Source organism: Bombina bombina, chromosome 5 (genome assembly GCF_027579735.1).
Source record: "Bombina bombina isolate aBomBom1 chromosome 5, aBomBom1.pri, whole genome shotgun sequence".
NCBI classification, from domain to species: domain Eukaryota; kingdom Metazoa; phylum Chordata; class Amphibia; order Anura; family Bombinatoridae; genus Bombina; species Bombina bombina.
The window spans coordinates 1,065,651,676-1,065,671,675 of NC_069503.1; the positions used below are offsets into that span (position 1 = coordinate 1,065,651,676).

The window sequence follows — 20,000 nt, forward strand, 5'->3', positions numbered from 1 at the left end:
ATATAATGTTGAAACAACAATATACTACTTATAAAAAATATAATTATATTATAATAAAAATATGTTATATTGAAAATAAAAATATAATGGTGAAACAATAAACATCAGTAGACAATATATTCTGCATGCACAGTTAGCGTGTGAAAAAAAAATGTGAGGAATGCAGGGAGTAATTTAGCTCTCTGTTGAAATTTGCTACCTCTCTTTGTGCCCATGCACGCACATATGGACATCACCGCTCATGCACAGTTAGAGAGGTAGCACAATTTGATGGGTAGCAAAAATCGTCAGAACACCGGAGAACAGGGTATTAGAATGGCACAGTAAGATTAAAAAGTAAGTTAAAGCACATCTTCATTAGAAGTGATCAATTAAAGTCCCTGTAAAATATCACTTAGATTCCATCCCTGAATTTAAAACATGTAATGTTTACCATCACTTTAATGGAAAATCCTGGCTTTAACTTGCGTGACATTGTTAGAAAGAATGTTGCAGAAACGTTGGCTTTCACGTTACATAAAAATTAGCAGTTTTGTTGAAGCAGCTTACAGATGAATAGTTTAAATGCAGACACTAGACTAGAGTCTGAGAAAAGTATTAACTTAGGTGGATTTTAATTACAGGTCATGATAACAATCCTAAGCAACCGGAAAAATAAGAGACAACACAAGATATTTAACTTAACAAGGTAAAAACCACACAGACTTGAAAATGTTTTTCAGACTTTATACAGCAGACAGCAAACACAGAAAAGAACGTGGAAGTGAAAGCATCTCTCATGCAATTAATATGGCACATTAAAACTAGTACTACTGTTGTTTTTAATGTATAGCAGACATAAATCATTATTAAAGGGGGCTTGTATAATGTAAGTGATGCAAATCTTTCTGTCTAGTAAGCATAATCACACATGAGCAGTATATGCATGCTTTTTAAAAATAAATGTAATCATGCTTCTTTTGTGCAGTGTACTATGTTTAAATGCTTAGCTATCCCCCCCCCCCCCAAACGATGGCAAGGTATGATTCAGCCAATCAGCAGCTGTATTCTCTGAGTCATTAGTGTGAATGCAGGTGTGCTCCCAGTCAACAAAATTGAAGCAAAGTGCACATGCAGACTTCAACCTCAACCTTTTCCCTTGGGATGAGAGCAGCTAGGAGTGTGATCCCATTGACACAGACAACGCTTGGATGATACAGCCATCAGATTTGGTTGTACAGTATTGTGCTGTCCTTCATTTTCTACCCTCACTTATTTTTGTGCTTTACACCCTAGGTAAATGATATGCATCACTTCCAAGTTCCTTTAAAGTGACGGTCTATTCCAAAATGTTTATTGCTTAAAAATACAGATAATCCCCTTTATTACCCATTCCCCAGTTTTGCATAACCAACAGAGTTATATTAATATACTTTTAACCTCTGATTACCTTGTATCTAAGCCACTTTTGACAGCCCCCTGATTACATGGCTATTTATTTATTGTCTATTGACTTGCATTTCAGCCAATTATTCCAGTGTCATGCACAACTCCACGGGCGTAAGCACAATGTTATCTATATGGCCCACAGGAACTAGCAGTCTCCTGTTGTGAAAAGCTAATAAAAAAGCCTGTGATAAGAGGCTGTCTGTAGTGGCTTAGAAACAGGCAGACATTTATAGGTATAAATGTTATAAATTATATTAATATAACAATGTTGGTCGTGCAAAGCTGGGGAATGGGTAGTAAAGGTATTATCTATCTTTTTAAACAATAACAATTTTGGTGTTGACTGTCTCTTTATGTTATGTAAGGCACAGCTCAAGAACTGCAAGGCTCCAGGGCGCTGCGACAAATAAAACAGTACCCTGGCCCTTAGACTGTATTAGCTCTATTCAGCTGTGAGCCGTTCTGTTGCTGGTATGTTGCTTACTGCAGCAGCCTCTGCATGGCATGTGCACATTTGCCCTTACACACAGCTGTATCTAGACCAGACAGAAATGATTTGCAGCTCGAGAGTTACCAGGAGAGACCTCTAACAAAAGAGCTGGTGAGCTGATTTATGAGGCCCAGAGATCTCAAGTCCTCCTGTCCCCAGCAAACACATATAGCAACTGCAGCATAAATCATCCCATCTGCACTTTACATGGAGTTGTTATCAGCTCCTCGCTTCGTATAAACCCTGTGCCGCTTGCCAGTAAGTGACCCCTATATATGCAAGGGCCTAGACTTGTGTTTCCATCTGAAAAAAGAAATCAAACAATTGGCTCTAAACTGCACCATACTGAATATAAATAAATGTGTGTGTGCAAAGTCGCAATTAAACTTTCATGATTTTGATAGATCATACAATTTTAAACAACTTTCAGATTTACTTATATTATCTAATTTAGTTTGTTCCCTTTGTATCCTTTGTTGAAAAGCTTACCTAGGGTAGGCTCAGGAACAGCAAGGAACTAGTGGGAGCTAGCTGCTGATTGGTGGCTGTACATATACGCCTCTTGTCATTCGCTCATCTGGTGTGTTCAGCTATCTCACAGTAGTGCATTGTTTCTCTTTCGACAAAGGATACCAAGAAAATGAACTAATGGAAGTAAACCGTAAAGATGTTTATAATTGCATGCTCTATCTGAATCATTACGGGGACCTACTTGTAAGTGATCCAAGCTGTAGTTTTAATAAGAGCATTGGTTTGCCTCCTCCGTTCAGTATTGCTACTCTGTAGTGAGCTCTTTTTAGAGAGGGAACTCTTAGGGCTAGATTTATCAAAGCCATTCTCCTCTAATATCGTCCAAAATAACGCATACACACGGATCCTCATATTTATCAAAGCACTCTGAGCCTATAATTGCGCAAATCTGAAAGAAACTTCTTTGCACTTCACTTGCATTCGCCTAGGCGCAATTCATCATTGCTTTGCGCAGATAATTCCAGCTGTAATTGCGTGTTGTATATTTCGCCATACAGACTGAGTCGAACACCATTATAATACATGCTTTTACATCTTGAGATGCAGTACTTTACTCTTTTAACTAATTTTTCAAAAGTTCAGCGCAAAGAAGATACGGTTATTGCCAGAAATTTGCGCTTCCACAGGCGCATATGGTACTAAAAGTTTTATATGTATATATTGATATATTAATTTTTGTGTCAACTTATGGCACAAACAGCACAGAAACATTGTGTAATATAAATATTAGCTAATTAGTTACCTAAAAAACGTTTTTTTTAATAATCAAAACATGGCGGCGCAAATATTTATAGAGAGTAAATAGGGAGTAAATGCTGTTCCCGACAGGCGCAATTTATTATTACTACGCCCCAGCTCGCCTGCGCAAAGTTACGTCTATTTTTTTGATAAATTTAGGCGCACATGTGCGCCTCTCCAGAGGTGAGCTGGGGCGCAGTTACAGGCGAAGAACATACAGAGTTCGCCTAGCCTTTGATAAATCTAGCCCTTATTATGCGGACGTAGAAGTGTGAACAGTGTAACATATAACTCTCCTGTCCCATTAAAAAAGGAACTAAGAATCGTGAGGGAGAAACAGACAGTATATAAATGGAAAACTAGGCAGAAATATTACTGAACAGATTTCACACATTACCACTCCATAAACAAAACAATTATTTTGGCAAGGGTGGTATGTTATACTCATTTCATTTACATGCCTTATTATATTTCAATTCTGCAAAAATGTATTCAATTTAAAGCATTTAAAAATGCATGTTTAACGACTCAACTTCCATTTGATACCATGTTGCCTACCTGATTTCTAGTTTGTGTAGATTAAATGCCACCCCAGTATTTGCCCACTCACTTATTCCTTTAAAGAAATTCTTACCGTAGTTGGGACTGCAACTTCCCTGCTTTGTTTATAAAATCTTCCCAAACTGGATAACTTCCCTAAAAAGGACATAAAAAAAAAATAATATGTTAAGTAATTTTTCAATACAATATCCAGTTTTCAGTTAATTCCATAGAATACATAATTTCCCTGCTTTATGCACTAATAAAGAACACTTTGTAAAATGTACTTACATTTAAAGGAAGCAACAATTTATAGCTCAGTGATTTGTATTAAAGAACATTAACCAGTATATACATTTCATGCACCTCCCTCTAATCATGGGTGCTGCCATTTTGGAACTTAAGTTACAGTAAAGTCAAAATTAACCCTTTTATTTGCTGAGCCATTTCCACCCCTGTGCTGATCCGTTTTGTAGTTTTCAGATGCTGATATTATTTAGGCACTACTGTAGGTCATTTTTCACTGAGAAACCCACACATATACAGGTAGCCCTCAGTTTACGCCGGGGTTAGGTTCCAGAAGGAATGGTTGTAAATCGAAACCGTTGTAAATTGAAACCCAGTTTATAATGTAAGTCAATGGGAAGTGAGGGAGATAGGTTCCAGGCCCCTCTCAAAATTGTCATAAGTAACACCTTATACATTATTTTTAAAGCTTTGAAATGAAGACTTTAAATGCTAAACAGCATTATAAACCTAATAAAATAATCACACAACACAGACTTCACTTGCATTTTTCTGCAAATAGTTCTTTCTATGCATTCCAATCTGGACTGATTTATAGACAGGAAGATCTTGTTCCTTTGAAACCTGCTCGATAGCTCAGCTCAGGTCTGGTTAAACTGATTAATTTCAGCTTGCTTGGCTTTGCTGCAACACAAGCGGACAGCTCCATCTACTGGCTATTTTAATACGTGCACTGCTTCTCAATGCTTTTCAAGAGCAGTCACATGACTGGAAAAAAAGGTTGTTATTCTGAAACGGTGTAAATTGAACCGTTGTAAAACGAGGGCCACCTGTACAGTATTTTTTTTTTTCCAGGAGACCCAGCAGAGTCAAAAGATACCATTATTTTTTATATATTATGTTGTGTAAGAAACTAGCATATTTGTTTCTGACAAATCCCCCCCATTTTGCGACTCCCTTTATCATGTGACAGACATCAGCCAATCACAGACTAGTATATGTATACCCAGTGCACATGCTCAGTAGGATCTTGTTCCCTAAAAAGTGTGAATATAAAAAGATGGTGCAAAATTTGATATTGGGAGTAAAATGGAAAATGTCTTAAAACTACTGCTCTATCTGAATCCTAAAAGTTTATTTTAACTTGAAAACCAACCCTTCCATCCAGCTCATTTAAAGGGACACTATACCCAAACATTTTCTTTCATAATTAAGGTAGAGAATATAATTTTAAACAACATTCCAATTTACTTCTATTACCTAATTTGCTTCATTCTTTAGATATACTTTAATGAAGAAATAGCAATGCACACAGTGAACCAATCACAGGAAGCATCTATGTGCAGCTACCAATCAGCAGCTACTAAGCATATCTAGATATGCTTTTCATCAAAGAATATCAAGAGAAGGAAGCAAATTAGATATTAGAAGTAAATTAGAAAGTTGTTTATAATTGTATGCTCTTTCTATATCATGAAAGAAATTTTTTTCCCTTTAAGCTCTCTTCACTTTCTCGGCACTTCTGGGTTTCCGGGCGATGCTGGAGCCTTAGAACACCAGTGATTAGGTAAGAGTGCAGGGGGGCCGCAATGAGCTCTGAAAGCGCTTTCACGCATGACGAGACATGGTTGTCACCCACAGTAACTACATTGTGCAGATGAAGACATTGGCCCCTATTTATCAAAGGTGTTGCGGACCTGATCCGACATTTCCTTTGTTCTCTTGGTATTCTTTGTTGAAAAGAACACCAAGGTAGGCTCAGGAGCAGCAAGAGAGTAATCAAGAGAATTAAACAAATTTGACAAAAAAGTTTTACATTCTACGCTTTATGTGAATCATGAAAGAAATATTTTTGGTTTAATGTCTCTTTAATGTCCATTTAGGGATGGATTACAAGTGGAGCACTAATTTATTGCGCACCCATAAATGGGCAAATTCACCAGTTTAAGGCCACGGGATACACATATATTATACTTACATACACACGTATATATTCATATATACATAACATAAGAAATAGATATTTTTTTTAATCTCCTTGGCTGCCAGTAAAGAGTAGTACATGTGCAGTGTCGCTTGTTTTTCTTTTTTTTTTTTTATAAATTTCTTTATTATTTGCCGAATCATTCAATGTAACAAGAAACAGTAATTAATAATACAACAATAGAGAAAAAAAACTATACCGTACAATATAAGCAGAATCTTGTCGTATTGTCATTTACATAATTTTACAATCTTGAACAAATTAAAAGATACTCGACACCTGAGTCTACAAAAACATATAACAGTTATTTGTCGGCTTTTTTTTTTTTTTTTTTTTTTTTCCCTAACTTACAAAAGAAAGAGGAAAAAAAGACAAAATAAACAAACAAACAAAAAAAAAAAAAAAAAAGGGGGGGGGGAGAGATGAATTATAATATGGTATTTTCTTGAGTGGATCTTATTGCTCTCTACATTTATACCTCGGTTGGATTTCTAATCCAGGTATATGGAAACAATTCTAATATGACCATCTCAATGAAACTAAGTGAAGAAAGAAAGGGTGCTAATATCTGTTTTTGAATAGTTAGAGGATATGTCTTAATGATGGAGTACCAAGCATATAAGAATTTCTTAATTCTATTTTCAGACAAAGACTGAAGATGGTAGGATTCAAAAAGGATTTGTTCCTGTAGCATTTGGGTAATTGTAGAGAGCGAGGGCGCTCTTCTGGCTTTCCAGCTTTTTAATATACAAAGTCTTACAATTAATATTATAATATTTAAGGGGTATGTCCAACAACACCCTTGACTGTTAGAAGTATTAAATAATAAGACAATATCCCGGAATGTGAGGGAGGTAGATGAGTTATGAACTTTATTAAACCAGTATGTGATTTTTTGCCATAATTGTCTTATCTTGGGGCAAGCCCAAAACATATGAAACAGATCAGCATCTTGGTAGTGACATCTTGGACACTCAGCGGATCCATCCCGATAGTATTTGGCAGTTTTCGCTGGATATTGGTAAAAATCATTTATGAATTTCATATGTGATTCCTTCCAATTTGAAGGTATTAAGCACTTATCTAAGTTATTAAAACTCAGGCAAATTTTATCCTGATCTATATCTGGGATTAACGGTAACCAAAAGTTACAGATCTTACCCATTATGACTTGAGATTGTTTAGATAACATTATGTCGTATATCAGAGAAATTGATGTAATACCAGCAGTAAATCTTTGTAAGAGAGTCCTGACCTCAGACCATGCAATAGACAGAGGTAACCTCCATTTTTGAGCAGAGATAAAGTGTCTGATTTGAAAAAATGCAAATAAATCGGATCTGGGCAAATTAAATGCGGCAAACAAGGTTTCCCCTTGAAGTACTAACTCGTCCGGGCCAAATAATTGGCAAACCCGGTTTAATCCTTTTTCTGCCCATAGCTTAAAAACCTTCTGGCTAATTCCTGGTAAAAAGAGAGGGTTACCCTGAATAGGAAGAAAATCTGAAAGGGAAGGATCTATCTCCATTATTTTACAAAATTTATGCCATGCAAGAACTATATTTTTAAATGTAATCATTATGGAGACATTAGAAGGAAGCTGTTTAGGTTGACAATGGATTATAGCTGCCAATGCGAAAGGATGGATCAAGAAAGATTCTTCTTCATATGTGGCATAGATATTTGTCTTTGCCAGCCAATCAATTGCAATTTTCAATAATGAGGCAATATTATACAATCTAATGTCAGGAAATGATAACCCGGCAGCGCCTGATTTTTGTGAAAGTCTTGCTAAGGAAATACGAGGTTTTTTATTCCCCCATATAAATTTTGAAAAGTGGGAACACAATTTCCTTAAATCAATATTACGTAAGTATATCGGCAAATTCTGTAAAGGATACAGCAGCCGGGGGAGAATAATGGTTTTAACTAGATTGACCCGCGCCATTAAAGACAGTGGGAAAGAAATCCACAATTGTAAATCCACTTTAATTTTTTGAAATAACGAGATATAGTTATCAGTATACCAGTATTTAGGGTTTTTGTGTAATACAAGCCCTAAATATTTAATGGATTCTACCTCTTTAAAAGTATTAATAGATAAGCTTAAAGGAGATTTGCCGACAATCATCAATTCACTTTTCCCGGTATTAACCTTATAACCTGAGAACGAGCTAAACTCTTCCAAAAGTTGGATCAAAATTGGAATGGAATGCTGTAGATTCTTTAAAAAAAGTAAAATATCATCTGCATATAATAATATATTCAAGCAAGAAGTACCCAGGGGGATTCCAGTAAGGTACTTTCTCACTTGAATTGCAAATGGTTCTAGTGCCACATTAAACAGTAGCGGCGATAGGGGACATCCTTGTCGTGTACCCCGCTGCATGAAGATTTTGGAAGAGATAGTACCGTTTACCACTAGGTGAGATATAGGATTAGAATATATTCTATGAATGCATTTTATAAAATTCCCTTTAATGCCGAATTTTCCTAGTGATGTGAATAGATGTTCCCATACTATGGAGTCAAAAGCTTTAACTGCGTCTAGTGTTAAGACTGCCATATCATATCTTCTATTTGGCTGCTCCTGATTCCAAGCATAGTCTAGGAAAGTTGTTAGTTTACGTATATTCTTGGTTGAATTTCTGTTGGTCATGAACCCCGTTTGGTCCGGATGAATGAGTTTCTGTAAACACTGAGAAAATCTATTGGCTAAAATAGCTGTTAGAATCTTATAATCGGTATTTAAGACCGATATTGGTCTATAAGATGCCGGGTCCTCTGCATCTTTATCTTTCTTTAATATAAGGGAGATATTAGCCATTGTAAAATAAGCAGAAATCGGCATGCTTTCTGTATAATATTTATTATAAAGCAATTCTAATACTGGTACTAACTCTTCCTTTAAACACTTATAGAATTCAGATGGAAATCCATCAGGGCCAGCTGCTTTATTGCCTTTCAGTTTATCAATAGCTTTGTCAATTTCTTCTTTAGTTATAGGTTCATTTAATGCCATCAAATCCTCAGCTGAAATTTGTGGAGTCACTATTTTAGCCCAGAATCTCTCTTGCCTATCCATGTCTATCTCTACTGTGGAATATAACCTCTGGTAGTACGAAGCCAGACTTTCGCAAATTTTCTCAGTTTCAAAATATCTATTCTCATTATCTTTAATGACGGATATGAAATTTTTCTTCTTTCTACATTTAGTGAGACTAGCTAGAAATTTAGCTGACCTACCATGGAATCCCCTATAGAGACGATTTAATCTAATTTCCTCAACTAGCAGTTTTTGTTTTAGGAAAAGATCGCGTTCTTTTCTAGTAACAGCATAATTGTCCCAATTTTGGTGTGAGGGATCCCGTTGTACCCGAATATACATCTCCTGTACACTTGTTGCCAGCATGACTTCCCTAGCTTTAATCTTTTTTGACCGAACATTTAGATAAGCAACGATCTCCCCTCTCAGCACGGCTTTAGCCGCTTCCCAAAAAGTTTCAATTTTATTTCTATATTCTGCATTATTCGCCGCGTATTCCTGCCATTTTACTAGTAGCCATGCACAGAATCTAGGTTCAGAGCATAGAAAACGGGGAAAAGAAAATACCATATTCTGAGAGTTACATTTATTCGAAAGAAAAACTGTTAAAGATATTATTGCATGGTCCGATATCAGGACCTCTCCAATATCGGGCTTGACTTGCCGAATGGACAGTGGCTCGGAGATCAGGAATAGGTCAATCCTGGAAAATGTTCTATGTGCTCGAGATTCACATGTGTACCTAAGACTATCAGGGTTTTGGATCCGCCATATGTCTGTCAATTTTAATTTATTACAGAATTTCTTAAAATACTTTGCACTGTATCTATTACTAACTATATTTCTTTGCGAAAACCGATCTAAAGCTGGATCTAACGTCATATTAAAGTCTCCGCAAATTACTAAGTTTTGATTTTTGTAAGGAAATACCTTATTTTGAATTTTTTCCCAAAATTTCACTGATAGTCTATTTGGCGCATATATGTTGCAGATTACAAACTTGATGTCATTAATTACTATTTGAAGTAAAATATATCTTGCTTGACTATCGATCTCAGTCTTAATTATTTTATAATCTAGCTTTTTATGTAATAGTATGACTAATCCACATTTTTTTATTGAACTTCTAGTAGATATTACTTCTCCCACCCATTTGATCTTAAATTTAGCTGCTTCTGTCTCATTTAAATGGGTTTCTTGAAGACAAACCACATCAGGCTGTTTTTTACCTAGGGTTTTAATCACTAGTTTACGTTTTACTGGGGATGATACCCCCCCCCACATTTCAGGACAACATCCTAACATTCCCTGTCATTCTTATTTAATATCAGCCATCTTCCCTTATTCCATCTAAAGCAAATACACAGGGAGAGAGGAGTGGGAGAAAAAAAAAAAAAAAAAAAAGAGAAAAAAAAAGAAAAAAAAAGAAACAAACCTCATAAAATAACTAAACCAAACAAAATCAGACCAATTAGGAATCCTAATTCTATACATCGACCTGGATGATCAACCACTTCTAATACAATCTATATATTTCATTACTATCCCACCGATTTTAAGAATTCAGTAATCTCTGTTACTTCATTGAATACTCGTCTACTGCCTTTATCATCTATTACAACTCTGGCCGGGTACATCAACCATGCATTTATTCCCTTGTTTATCAATTGAGTGCAGAATGGCGCCATTACCTTCCTCCTAGCAGAAGTTTCGCTGGAGAAATCCTGAAACAACAAAATCTTGTTGTTCCCGAATATCACCGGCTCGTTTTTCTTTTTCTTAAAAAGGTTCAGTAATTCTATTTTATTTTGGAATTTCAGGAGTCTGAAAATGATCATTCTTGGTCTGACTGCCCTACTATCCATATTTCTTCTGGGGCCAGTTCTGTGCGCCCTTTCAACAACCAAAGGTAGCAAATGTGCTGGCATACCCAGAGCCTGTGGCAAGGTCATTGAAGTGAATGTCATAAGATCCTCAAACTCCGGAAGCTCCGGAAGGCCAATGATTCTAATGTTATTGCGCCTGGAGGGATCTTCCAGATCCTCCAGGCGCAATTGCATATTGTTTAATTTGTCTTCATGTTTTTTTAAGATTCCTTGGTGTATGTTAGTCTGATCCTCTACTACGGAGAGCCTTTCCTCAGCCTCCACTAACCTAATAGAGAACTGTTTAACTTCTGAAGTGAGTGTTACAATATCAGAAGAGATCACTTCTAACTCTTTCTTAATGGAGTCAAACTGGGGTGAGAAAATGGCTGATAGTTGACCAATTAAGGCCTGAGTATCTATAACTGAATGACTTATGTCTGATACCATATCTGGACTAATGTCGGCTGACTTGGTTTTTTTATCTTTCGATTTTGCTGGCATTTTCGGGGAATTAGAACTTGTTTGCGTGATAAATTTTTCCATTGATAATAAAAGAAAAAAAAGGAAGAATACAAAAAAGTGTGAAACACTCTCAGATCAGTGAAAAGAAGAAAAACCACTACAAACAGACAGTGGGAATCCTTAACGTGAAAAAACAGAATTTATGTTTACCTGATAAATTACTTTCTCCAACGGTGTGTCCGGTCCACGGCGTCATCCTTACTTGTGGGATATTCTCTTCCCCAACAGGAAATGGCAAAGAGCCCAGCAAAGCTGGTCACATGATCCCTCCTAGGCTCCGCCTACCCCAGTCATTCGACCGACGTTAAGGAGGAATATTTGCATAGGAGAAACCATATGGTACCGTGGTGACTGTAGTTAAAGAAAATAAATTATCAGACCTGATTAAAAAAACCAGGGCGGGCCGTGGACCGGACACACCGTTGGAGAAAGTAATTTATCAGGTAAACATAAATTCTGTTTTCTCCAACATAGGTGTGTCCGGTCCACGGCGTCATCCTTACTTGTGGGAACCAATACCAAAGCTTTAGGACACGGATGAAGGGAGGGAGCAAATCAGGTCACCTAAATGGAAGGCACCACGGCTTGCAAAACCTTTCTCCCAAAAATAGCCTCAGAAGAAGCAAAAGTATCAAACTTGTAAAATTTGGTAAAAGTGTGCAGTGAAGACCAAGTCGCTGCCCTACATATCTGATCAACAGAAGCCTCGTTCTTGAAGGCCCATGTGGAAGCCACAGCCCTAGTGGAATGAGCCGTGATTCTTTCGGGAGGCTGCCGTCCGGCAGTCTCGTAAGCCAATCTGATGATGCTTTTAATCCAAAAAGAGAGAGAGGTAGAAGTTGCTTTTTGACCTCTCCTTTTACCGGAATAAACAACAAACAAGGAAGATGTTTGTCTAAAATCCTTTGTAGCATCTAAATAGAATTTTAGAGTGCGAACAACATCCAGATTGTGCAACAAACGTTCCTTCTTTGACACTGGTTTCGGACACAGAGAAGGTACGATAATCTCCTGGTTAATGTTTTTGTTAGAAACAACTTTTGGAAGAAAACCAGGTTTAGTACGTAAAACCACCTTATCTGCATGGAACACCAGATAAGGAGGAGAACACTGCAGAGCAGATAATTCTGAAACTCTTCTAGCAGAAGAAATCGCAACTAAAAACAAAACTTTCCAAGATAATAACTTGATATCAACGGAATGTAGGGGTTCAAACGGAACCCCCTGAAGAACTGAAAGAACTAAGTTGAGACTCCAAGGAGGAGTCAAAGGTTTGTAAACAGGCTTAATTCTAACCAGAGCCTGAACAAAGGCTTGAACATCTGGCACAGCTGCCAGCTTTTTGTGAAGTAACACAGACAAGGCAGAAATCTGTCCCTTCAGGGAACTAGCAGATAAACCTTTTTCCAATCCTTCTTGAAGGAAGGATAGAATCTTAGGAATCTTAACCTTGTCCCAAGGGAATCCTTTAGATTCACACCAACAGATATATTTTTTCCAAATTTTGTGGTAAATCTTTCTAGTTACAGGCTTTCTGGCCTGAACAAGAGTATCGATAACAGAATCTGAGAACCCTCGCTTCGATAAGATCAAGCGTTCAATCTCCAAGCAGTCAGCTGGAGTGAAACCAGATTCGGATGTTCGAACGGACCCTGAACAAGAAGGTCTCGTCTCAAAGGTAGCTTCCAAGGTGGAGCCGATGACATATTCACCAGATCTGCATACCAAGTCCTGCGTGGCCACGCAGGAGCTATCAAGATCACCGACGCCCTCTCCTGATTGATCCTGGCTACCAGCCTGGGGATGAGAGGAAATGGCGGGAACACATAAGCTAGTTTGAAGGTCCAAGGTTCCACTAGTGCATCCACTAGAGCCGCCTTGGGATCCCTGGATCTGGACCCGTAGCAAGGAACTTTGAAGTTCTGACGAGAGGCCATCAGATCCATGTCTGGAATGCCCCACAGCTGAGTGACTTGGGCAAAGATTTCCGGATGGAGTTCCCACTCCCCCGGATGCAATGTCTGACGACTCAGAAAATCCGCTTCCCAATTTTCCACTCCTGGGATGTGGATAGCAGACAGGTGGCAGGAGTGAGACTCCGCCCATAGAATGATTTTGGTCACTTCTTCCATCGCTAGGGAACTCCTTGTTCCCCCCTGATGGTTGATGTACGCAACAGTTGTCATGTTGTCTGATTGAAACCGTATGAACTTGGCCCTCGCTAGCTGAGGCCAAGCCTTGAGAGCATTGAATATCGCTCTCAGTTCCAGAATATTTATCGGTAGAAGAGATTCTTCCCGAGACCAAAGACCCTGAGCTTTCAGGGATCCCCAGACCGCGCCCCAGCCCATCAGACTGGCGTCGGTCGTGACGATGACCCACTCCGGTCTGCGGAATGTCATCCCTTGTGACAGGTTGTCCAGGGACAGCCACCAACGGAGTGAGTCTCTGGTCCTCTGATTTACTTGTATCTTCGGAGACAAGTCTGTATAGTCCCCATTCCACTGACTGAGCATGCACAGTTGTAATGGTCTTAGATGAATGCGCGCAAAAGGAACTATGTCCATTGCCGCTACCATCAAACCGATCACTTCCATGCACTGCGCTATGGAAGGAAGAGGAACGGAATGAAGTATCCGACAAGAGTCTAGAAGTTTTGTTTTTCTGGCCTCTGTCAGAAAAATCCTCATTTCTAAGGAGTCTATTATTGTTCCCAAGAAGGGAACCCTTGTTGACGGAGATAGAGAACTCTTTTCCACGTTCACTTTCCATCCGTGAGATCTGAGAAAGGCCAGGACAATGTCCGTGTGAGCCTTTGCTTGAGGAAGGGACGACGCTTGAATCAGAATGTCGTCCAAGTAAGGTACTACAGCAATGCCCCTTGGTCTTAGCACAGCTAGAAGGGACCCTAGTACCTTTGTGAAAATCCTTGGAGCAGTGGCTAATCCGAAAGGAAGCGCCACGAACTGGTAATGCTTGTCCAGGAATGCGAACCTTAGGAACCGATGATGTTCCTTGTGGATAGGAATATGTAGATACGCATCCTTTAAATCCACCGTGGTCATGAATTGACCTTCCTGGATGGAAGGAAGAATAGTTCGAATGGTTTCCATCTTGAACGATGGAACCTTGAGAAACTTGTTTAAGATCTTGAGATCTAAGATTGGTCTGAACGTTCCCTCTTTTTTGGGAACTATGAACAGATTGGAGTAGAACCCCATCCCTTGTTCTCTTAATGGAACAGGATGAATCACTCCCATCTTTAACAGGTCTTCTACACAATGTAAGAATGCCTGTCTTTTTATGTGGTCTGAAGACAACTGAGACCTGTGGAACCTCCCCCTTGGGGGAAGCCCCTTGAATTCCAGAAGATAACCTTGGGAGACTATTTCTAGCGCCCAAGGATCCAGAACATCTCTTGCCCAAGCCTGAGCGAAGAGAGAGAGTCTGCCCCCCACCAGATCCGGTCCCGGATCGGGGGCCAACATTTCATGCTGTCTTGGTAGCAGTGGCAGGTTTCTTGGCCTGCTTTCCCTTGTTCCAGCCTTGCATTGGTCTCCAAGCTGGCTTGGCTTGAGAAATATTACCCTCTTGCTTAGAGGACGTAGCACTTTGGGCTGGTCCGTTTCTCCGAAAGGGACGAAAATTAGGTTTATTTTTTGCCTTGAAAGGCCGATCCTGAGGAAGGGCGTGGCCCTTACCCCCAGTGATATCAGAGATAATCTCTTTCAAGTCAGGGCCAAACAGCGTTTTCCCCTTGAAAGGAATGTTAAGTAGCTTGTTCTTGGAAGACGCATCAGCTGACCAAGATTTCAACCAAAGCGCTCTGCGCGCCACAATAGCAAACCCTGAATTCTTAGCCGCTAACCTAGCCAATTGCAAAGTGGCGTCTAGGGTGAAAGAATTAGCCAATTTGAGAGCATTGATTCTGTCCATAATCTCCTCATAAGGGGGAGAATCACTATCGACCGCCTTTATCAGCTCATCGAACCAGAAACATGCGGCTGTAGCTACAGGGACAATGCATGAAATAGGTTGTAGAAGGTAACCCTGCTGAACAAACATCTTTTTAAGTAAACCTTCTAATTTCTTATCCATAGGATCTTTAAAAGCACAACTATCCTCTATGGGTATAGTGGTGCGTTTGTTTAAAGTGGAAACCGCTCCCTCGACCTTGGGGACTGTCTGCCATAAGTCCTTTCTGGGGTCGACCATAGGAAACAATTTTTTAAATATGGGGGGAGGGACGAAAGGAATACCGGGCCTTTCCCATTCTTTATTAACAATGTCCGCCACCCGCTTGGGTATAGGAAAAGCTTCTGGGAGTCCCGGGACCTCTAGGAACTTGTCCATTTTACATAGTTTCTCTGGGATGACCAACTTGTCACAATCATCCAGAGTGGATAATACCTCCTTGAGCAGAATGCGGAGATGTTCCAATTTAAATTTAAACGTAACCACATCAGGTTCAGCTTGTTGAGAAATGTTCCCTGAATCAGTAATTTCTCCCTCAGACAAAACCTCCCTGGCCCCATCAGACTGGGTTAGGGGCCCTTCAGAACCATTATTATCAGCATCGTCATGCTCTTCAGTATCTAAAACAGAGCAGTCACGCTTACGCTGGTAAGTGTTCATTTTGGCTAAAATGTTTTTGACAGAATTATCCATTACAGCCGTTAATTGTTGCATAGTAAGGAGTATTGGCGCGCTAGATGTACTAGGGGCCTCCTAAGTGGGCAAGACTCGTGTAGATGAAGGAGGGAATGATGCAGTACCATGCTTACTCCCCTCACTTGAGGAATCATCTTGGGCATCATTGTCATTGTCACATAAATCACATTTATTTAAATGAATAGGAATTGTTAAAAATTCACCAAATTTTCACCACAGTGTCTTAAAGCTTTAAAAGTATTGCACACCAAATTTGGAAGTTTTAACCCTTAAAATAACGGAACCGGAGCCGTTTTTAACTTTAACCCCTTTACAGTCCCTGGTATCTGCTTTGCTGAGACCCAACCAAGCCCAAAGGGGAATACGATACCAAATGACGCCTGCAGAAAGTCTTTTCTAAGTATCAGAGCTCCTCTCACATGCGACTGCATGTCATGCCTCTCAAAAACAAGTGCGCAACACCGGCGCGAAAATGAGGCTCTGCCTATGATTTGGGAAAGCCCCTAAATAATAAGGAGTCTAAAACAGTGCCTGCCGATATTATTATATCAAAATACCCAGATAAAATGATTCCTCAAGGCTAAATATGTGTTAATAATGAATCGATTTAGCCCAGAAAAAGTCTACAGTCTTAATAAGCCCTTGTGAAGCCCTTATTTACGATCTTTATAAACATGGCTTACCGGATCCCATAGGGAAAATGACAGCTTCCAGCATTACATCGTCTTGTTAGAATGTGTCATACCTCAAGCAGCAAGAGACTGCTCACTGTTCCCCCAACTGAAGTTAATTGCTCTCAACAGTCCTGTGTGGAACAGCCATGGATTTTAGTGACGGTTGCTAAAATCATTTTCCTCATACAAACAGAAATCTTCATCTCTTTTCTGTTTCTGAGTAAATAGTACATACCAGCACTATTTTAAAATAACAAACTCTTGATTGAATAATAAAAACTACAGTTAAACACTAAAAAACTCTAAGCCATCTCCGTGGAGATGTTGCCTGTACAACGGCAAAGAGAATGACTGGGGTAGGCGGAGCCTAGGAGGGATCATGTGACCAGCTTTGCTGGGCTCTTTGCCATTTCCTGTTGGGGAAGAGAATATCCCACAAGTAAGGATGACGCCGTGGACCGGACACACCTATGTTGGAGAAATTAAGTGAATTTAGTATATAGTGAAGTGCTTGGATATATAGAACCAAAGTTGTTTTATATTACTGATAGAAGACTAGTTTATGTCCTCTTTAGAAAAGAACAAGATATTGCACATTTGTGCATAAAAATAGAAAAAATTGTATAGCAAATAATATTGAATTTGTTTTAGTGTGTGCTAAGGTGTACGACGTGTTAGCGTGTGTAAGAGGAAAAACTGTTTTAATTTACTAGGAAAAAGCCAGCCTATAACATAATCGGCAGAAAGAAAGCAATCACCAAGCCAAAAAAAAAAAAGAAAAAACTGCAAATGAACAACTTGCAACAAATATAGTGTAGCCCAAAACTCAAATGACATGGCAGCCACAACTCACAAGAACCAATGTTTCAGTCATTTACACTTTGACCCAGTTAGAACCTTTCTTATCGTTTTTAAGGGGATTCTTGTTAGAAAAATATTTAATTAGGTTTGTTTAATAGGAGACGACTGTTGCTTAACACTTTTACTTGGAGAGGTTTTTTACCCCTTGACTAACTTGTATTCTAATATTCTATTTATCTCTTTATATCTTCAGTTAATATTGGGTCTATTGTTAGATGTACACTTGAATAGCTGAAAATAATAATGATAGAATCACATCAACCTCCTCCAGCTAATATATAACCCCTAGTCTGGTAAAACATAAATTTCTAAACCCGAGTGTTAGATCTCTAACTTGGCATTGCAACATTTTAGAGAAAGATACATGTAATATGACATTTTAATAAACTCTAAATCCACAGCCTCAGAGAGAAAGACACTTCTTATCCCTGGAATGGAAGATAAACAAGGGGCGCCAACATAGTGTGAATCGTTCAAACAACAAATATAAAAGTGATGTGCAAAAAACTACTCACAAGGAAAGTGGCACCTTAAATGAATAAGGTGCGATAAAGCAGGCTGACATTCAAATTCCAGCAGTCAGTACGCTGGAGGTCTCACCCAGAGGACCTGTGGAATCCAGATAGGCGTCTAGAAAGTAGCACCCACGTTTTTTAGGGCCAATGGCCGGACCAGGTGAGCTGCAAGCTGATAGGTGTTCTCCTGCTGCACTCACGCCACCGAGACTTTTCTCCAAAAACGACAGTGTCAGTGTATGAAAGGTTCCGTGGTAAAAGTCCAGGGCGTTAAAAGTTTATCTGCAGAGCCAGTAAGCCAGACCTTACTGGCTCTGCAGATAAACTTTTAACGCCCTGGACTTTTACCACGGAACCTTTCATACACTGACACTGTCGTTTTTGGAGAAAAGTCTCGGTGGCGTGAGTGCAGCAGGAGAACACCTATCAGCTTGCAGCTCACCTGGTCCGGCCATTGGCCCTAAAAAACGTGGGTGCTACTTTCTAGACGCCTATCTGGATTCCACAGGTCCTCTGGGTGAGACCTCCAGCGTACTGACTGCTGGAATTTGAATGTCAGCCTGCTTTATCGCACCTTATTCATTTAAGGTGCCACTTTCCTTGTGAGTAGTTTTTTGCACATCACTTTTATATTTGTTGTTTGAACGATTCACACTATGTTGGCGCCCCTTGTTTATCTTCCATTCTAGACACCCTGACCCATCACACCGCGGGACACAAGAGGAGCACGCCAAACACCTGAACACATCACCGTTCACATATTAGGATTGGACACTTATTTTTTACATCACAGCAATTTTTGGGACATTGATAAGTACTTTTTTTTTTTTTTTATATATTTTACTAATCGCCACAAATATCATTGTTTATCTGTGATATCTGATTATTTCAATGTATCACTAATATTATACACAAATTGTCCTGAGCACTTGTTTTACACACCATTTATTTTCGTCATTATTATAAATTTTTTACACATACCAAACACTGTGCTGTTTATAAAAATATTTTTTTTTTTTTTTTTTTTTTTTTAATGCATACGGGTACAAACCCAATCATAAAGTGGTAGGTCCCACTTTGATAACCTGTGTTCCAAGCGCATCCTCTTAAGTTTTTTCCTCCTCAGGAATTTCTTTTTATACTTCTTATCCCTGGCGATTCATCTTATTCAAACTGATTTGTCCATAAACCCCTTGGAAATAGCCTCAGCCTCTAAAGTTGTTTCCTTGGATCTTTTCTTTATCCAGCCATAGGGCTAACAGACCACAGATAACAAAATTAAGGGGGTTCACACACTCAGCGACTATTACAGCGTCTAATTCTGCCCCCAGTTCAATGAACTTCTGTTGTATAGTAACCACTGGTAAAAAAAGTTAGTGTAATCAATTTACAACTGAGCTTTCTTAATAGACACAAATGTTCCCCAAAACTTGATATGCTGAAAAAAGTCTTGTTGAAGATGAGATGAATTGCCCAGTACCTCCTTAAGACAAGTCTCCAAATCGCAAATGGTATTACAGAACAGGGGCGACTCGGCAAGTTCTGCTCGAATAACAAAATGACAATGTGTAGCCAGAGAGCCGTCTCGTCAAGCCAGGGATCAGCAACTTCTCACTGTACCCTTAAATAATAGTGCTCTCTTGTAGAACTGCTGAGCCTTATCTTTTAGCAAAAAATCTCTAATATAGCAGAGATGCTTTAATCAGCAACGGGCTTAGATAACGCCAGCAGATAACAACGTGCAAGCCTCTTATGCAAATATAAAAAGCCCGTGAGGGAGTCTGACCTGATATAGATGTAAATCTTCGCTCTCCGCTACAGCGCTCTTTGCTGGCTCTGGATGGTGCGGCTGTATATACAGGTGACCACAGCGCTCCCGGTCTTTT

General features: G+C 39.1%; 1 protein-coding gene across 3 annotated transcripts in view; it reads right to left on the bottom strand.

The window, feature by feature from the left end:
• Positions 1-20,000, bottom strand: part of MTSS1 (MTSS I-BAR domain containing 1) — a 358,411-nt gene that overhangs the window by 264,189 nt on the left and 74,222 nt on the right. For all 3 annotated transcript variants that reach the window (XM_053715346.1, XM_053715345.1, XM_053715344.1), the window contains exon 2: positions 3,822-3,883. In XM_053715346.1, coding sequence (XP_053571321.1) covers positions 3,822-3,883 — 62 coding nt within the window. The remainder of the gene's footprint in view (positions 1-3,821; positions 3,884-20,000) is intronic.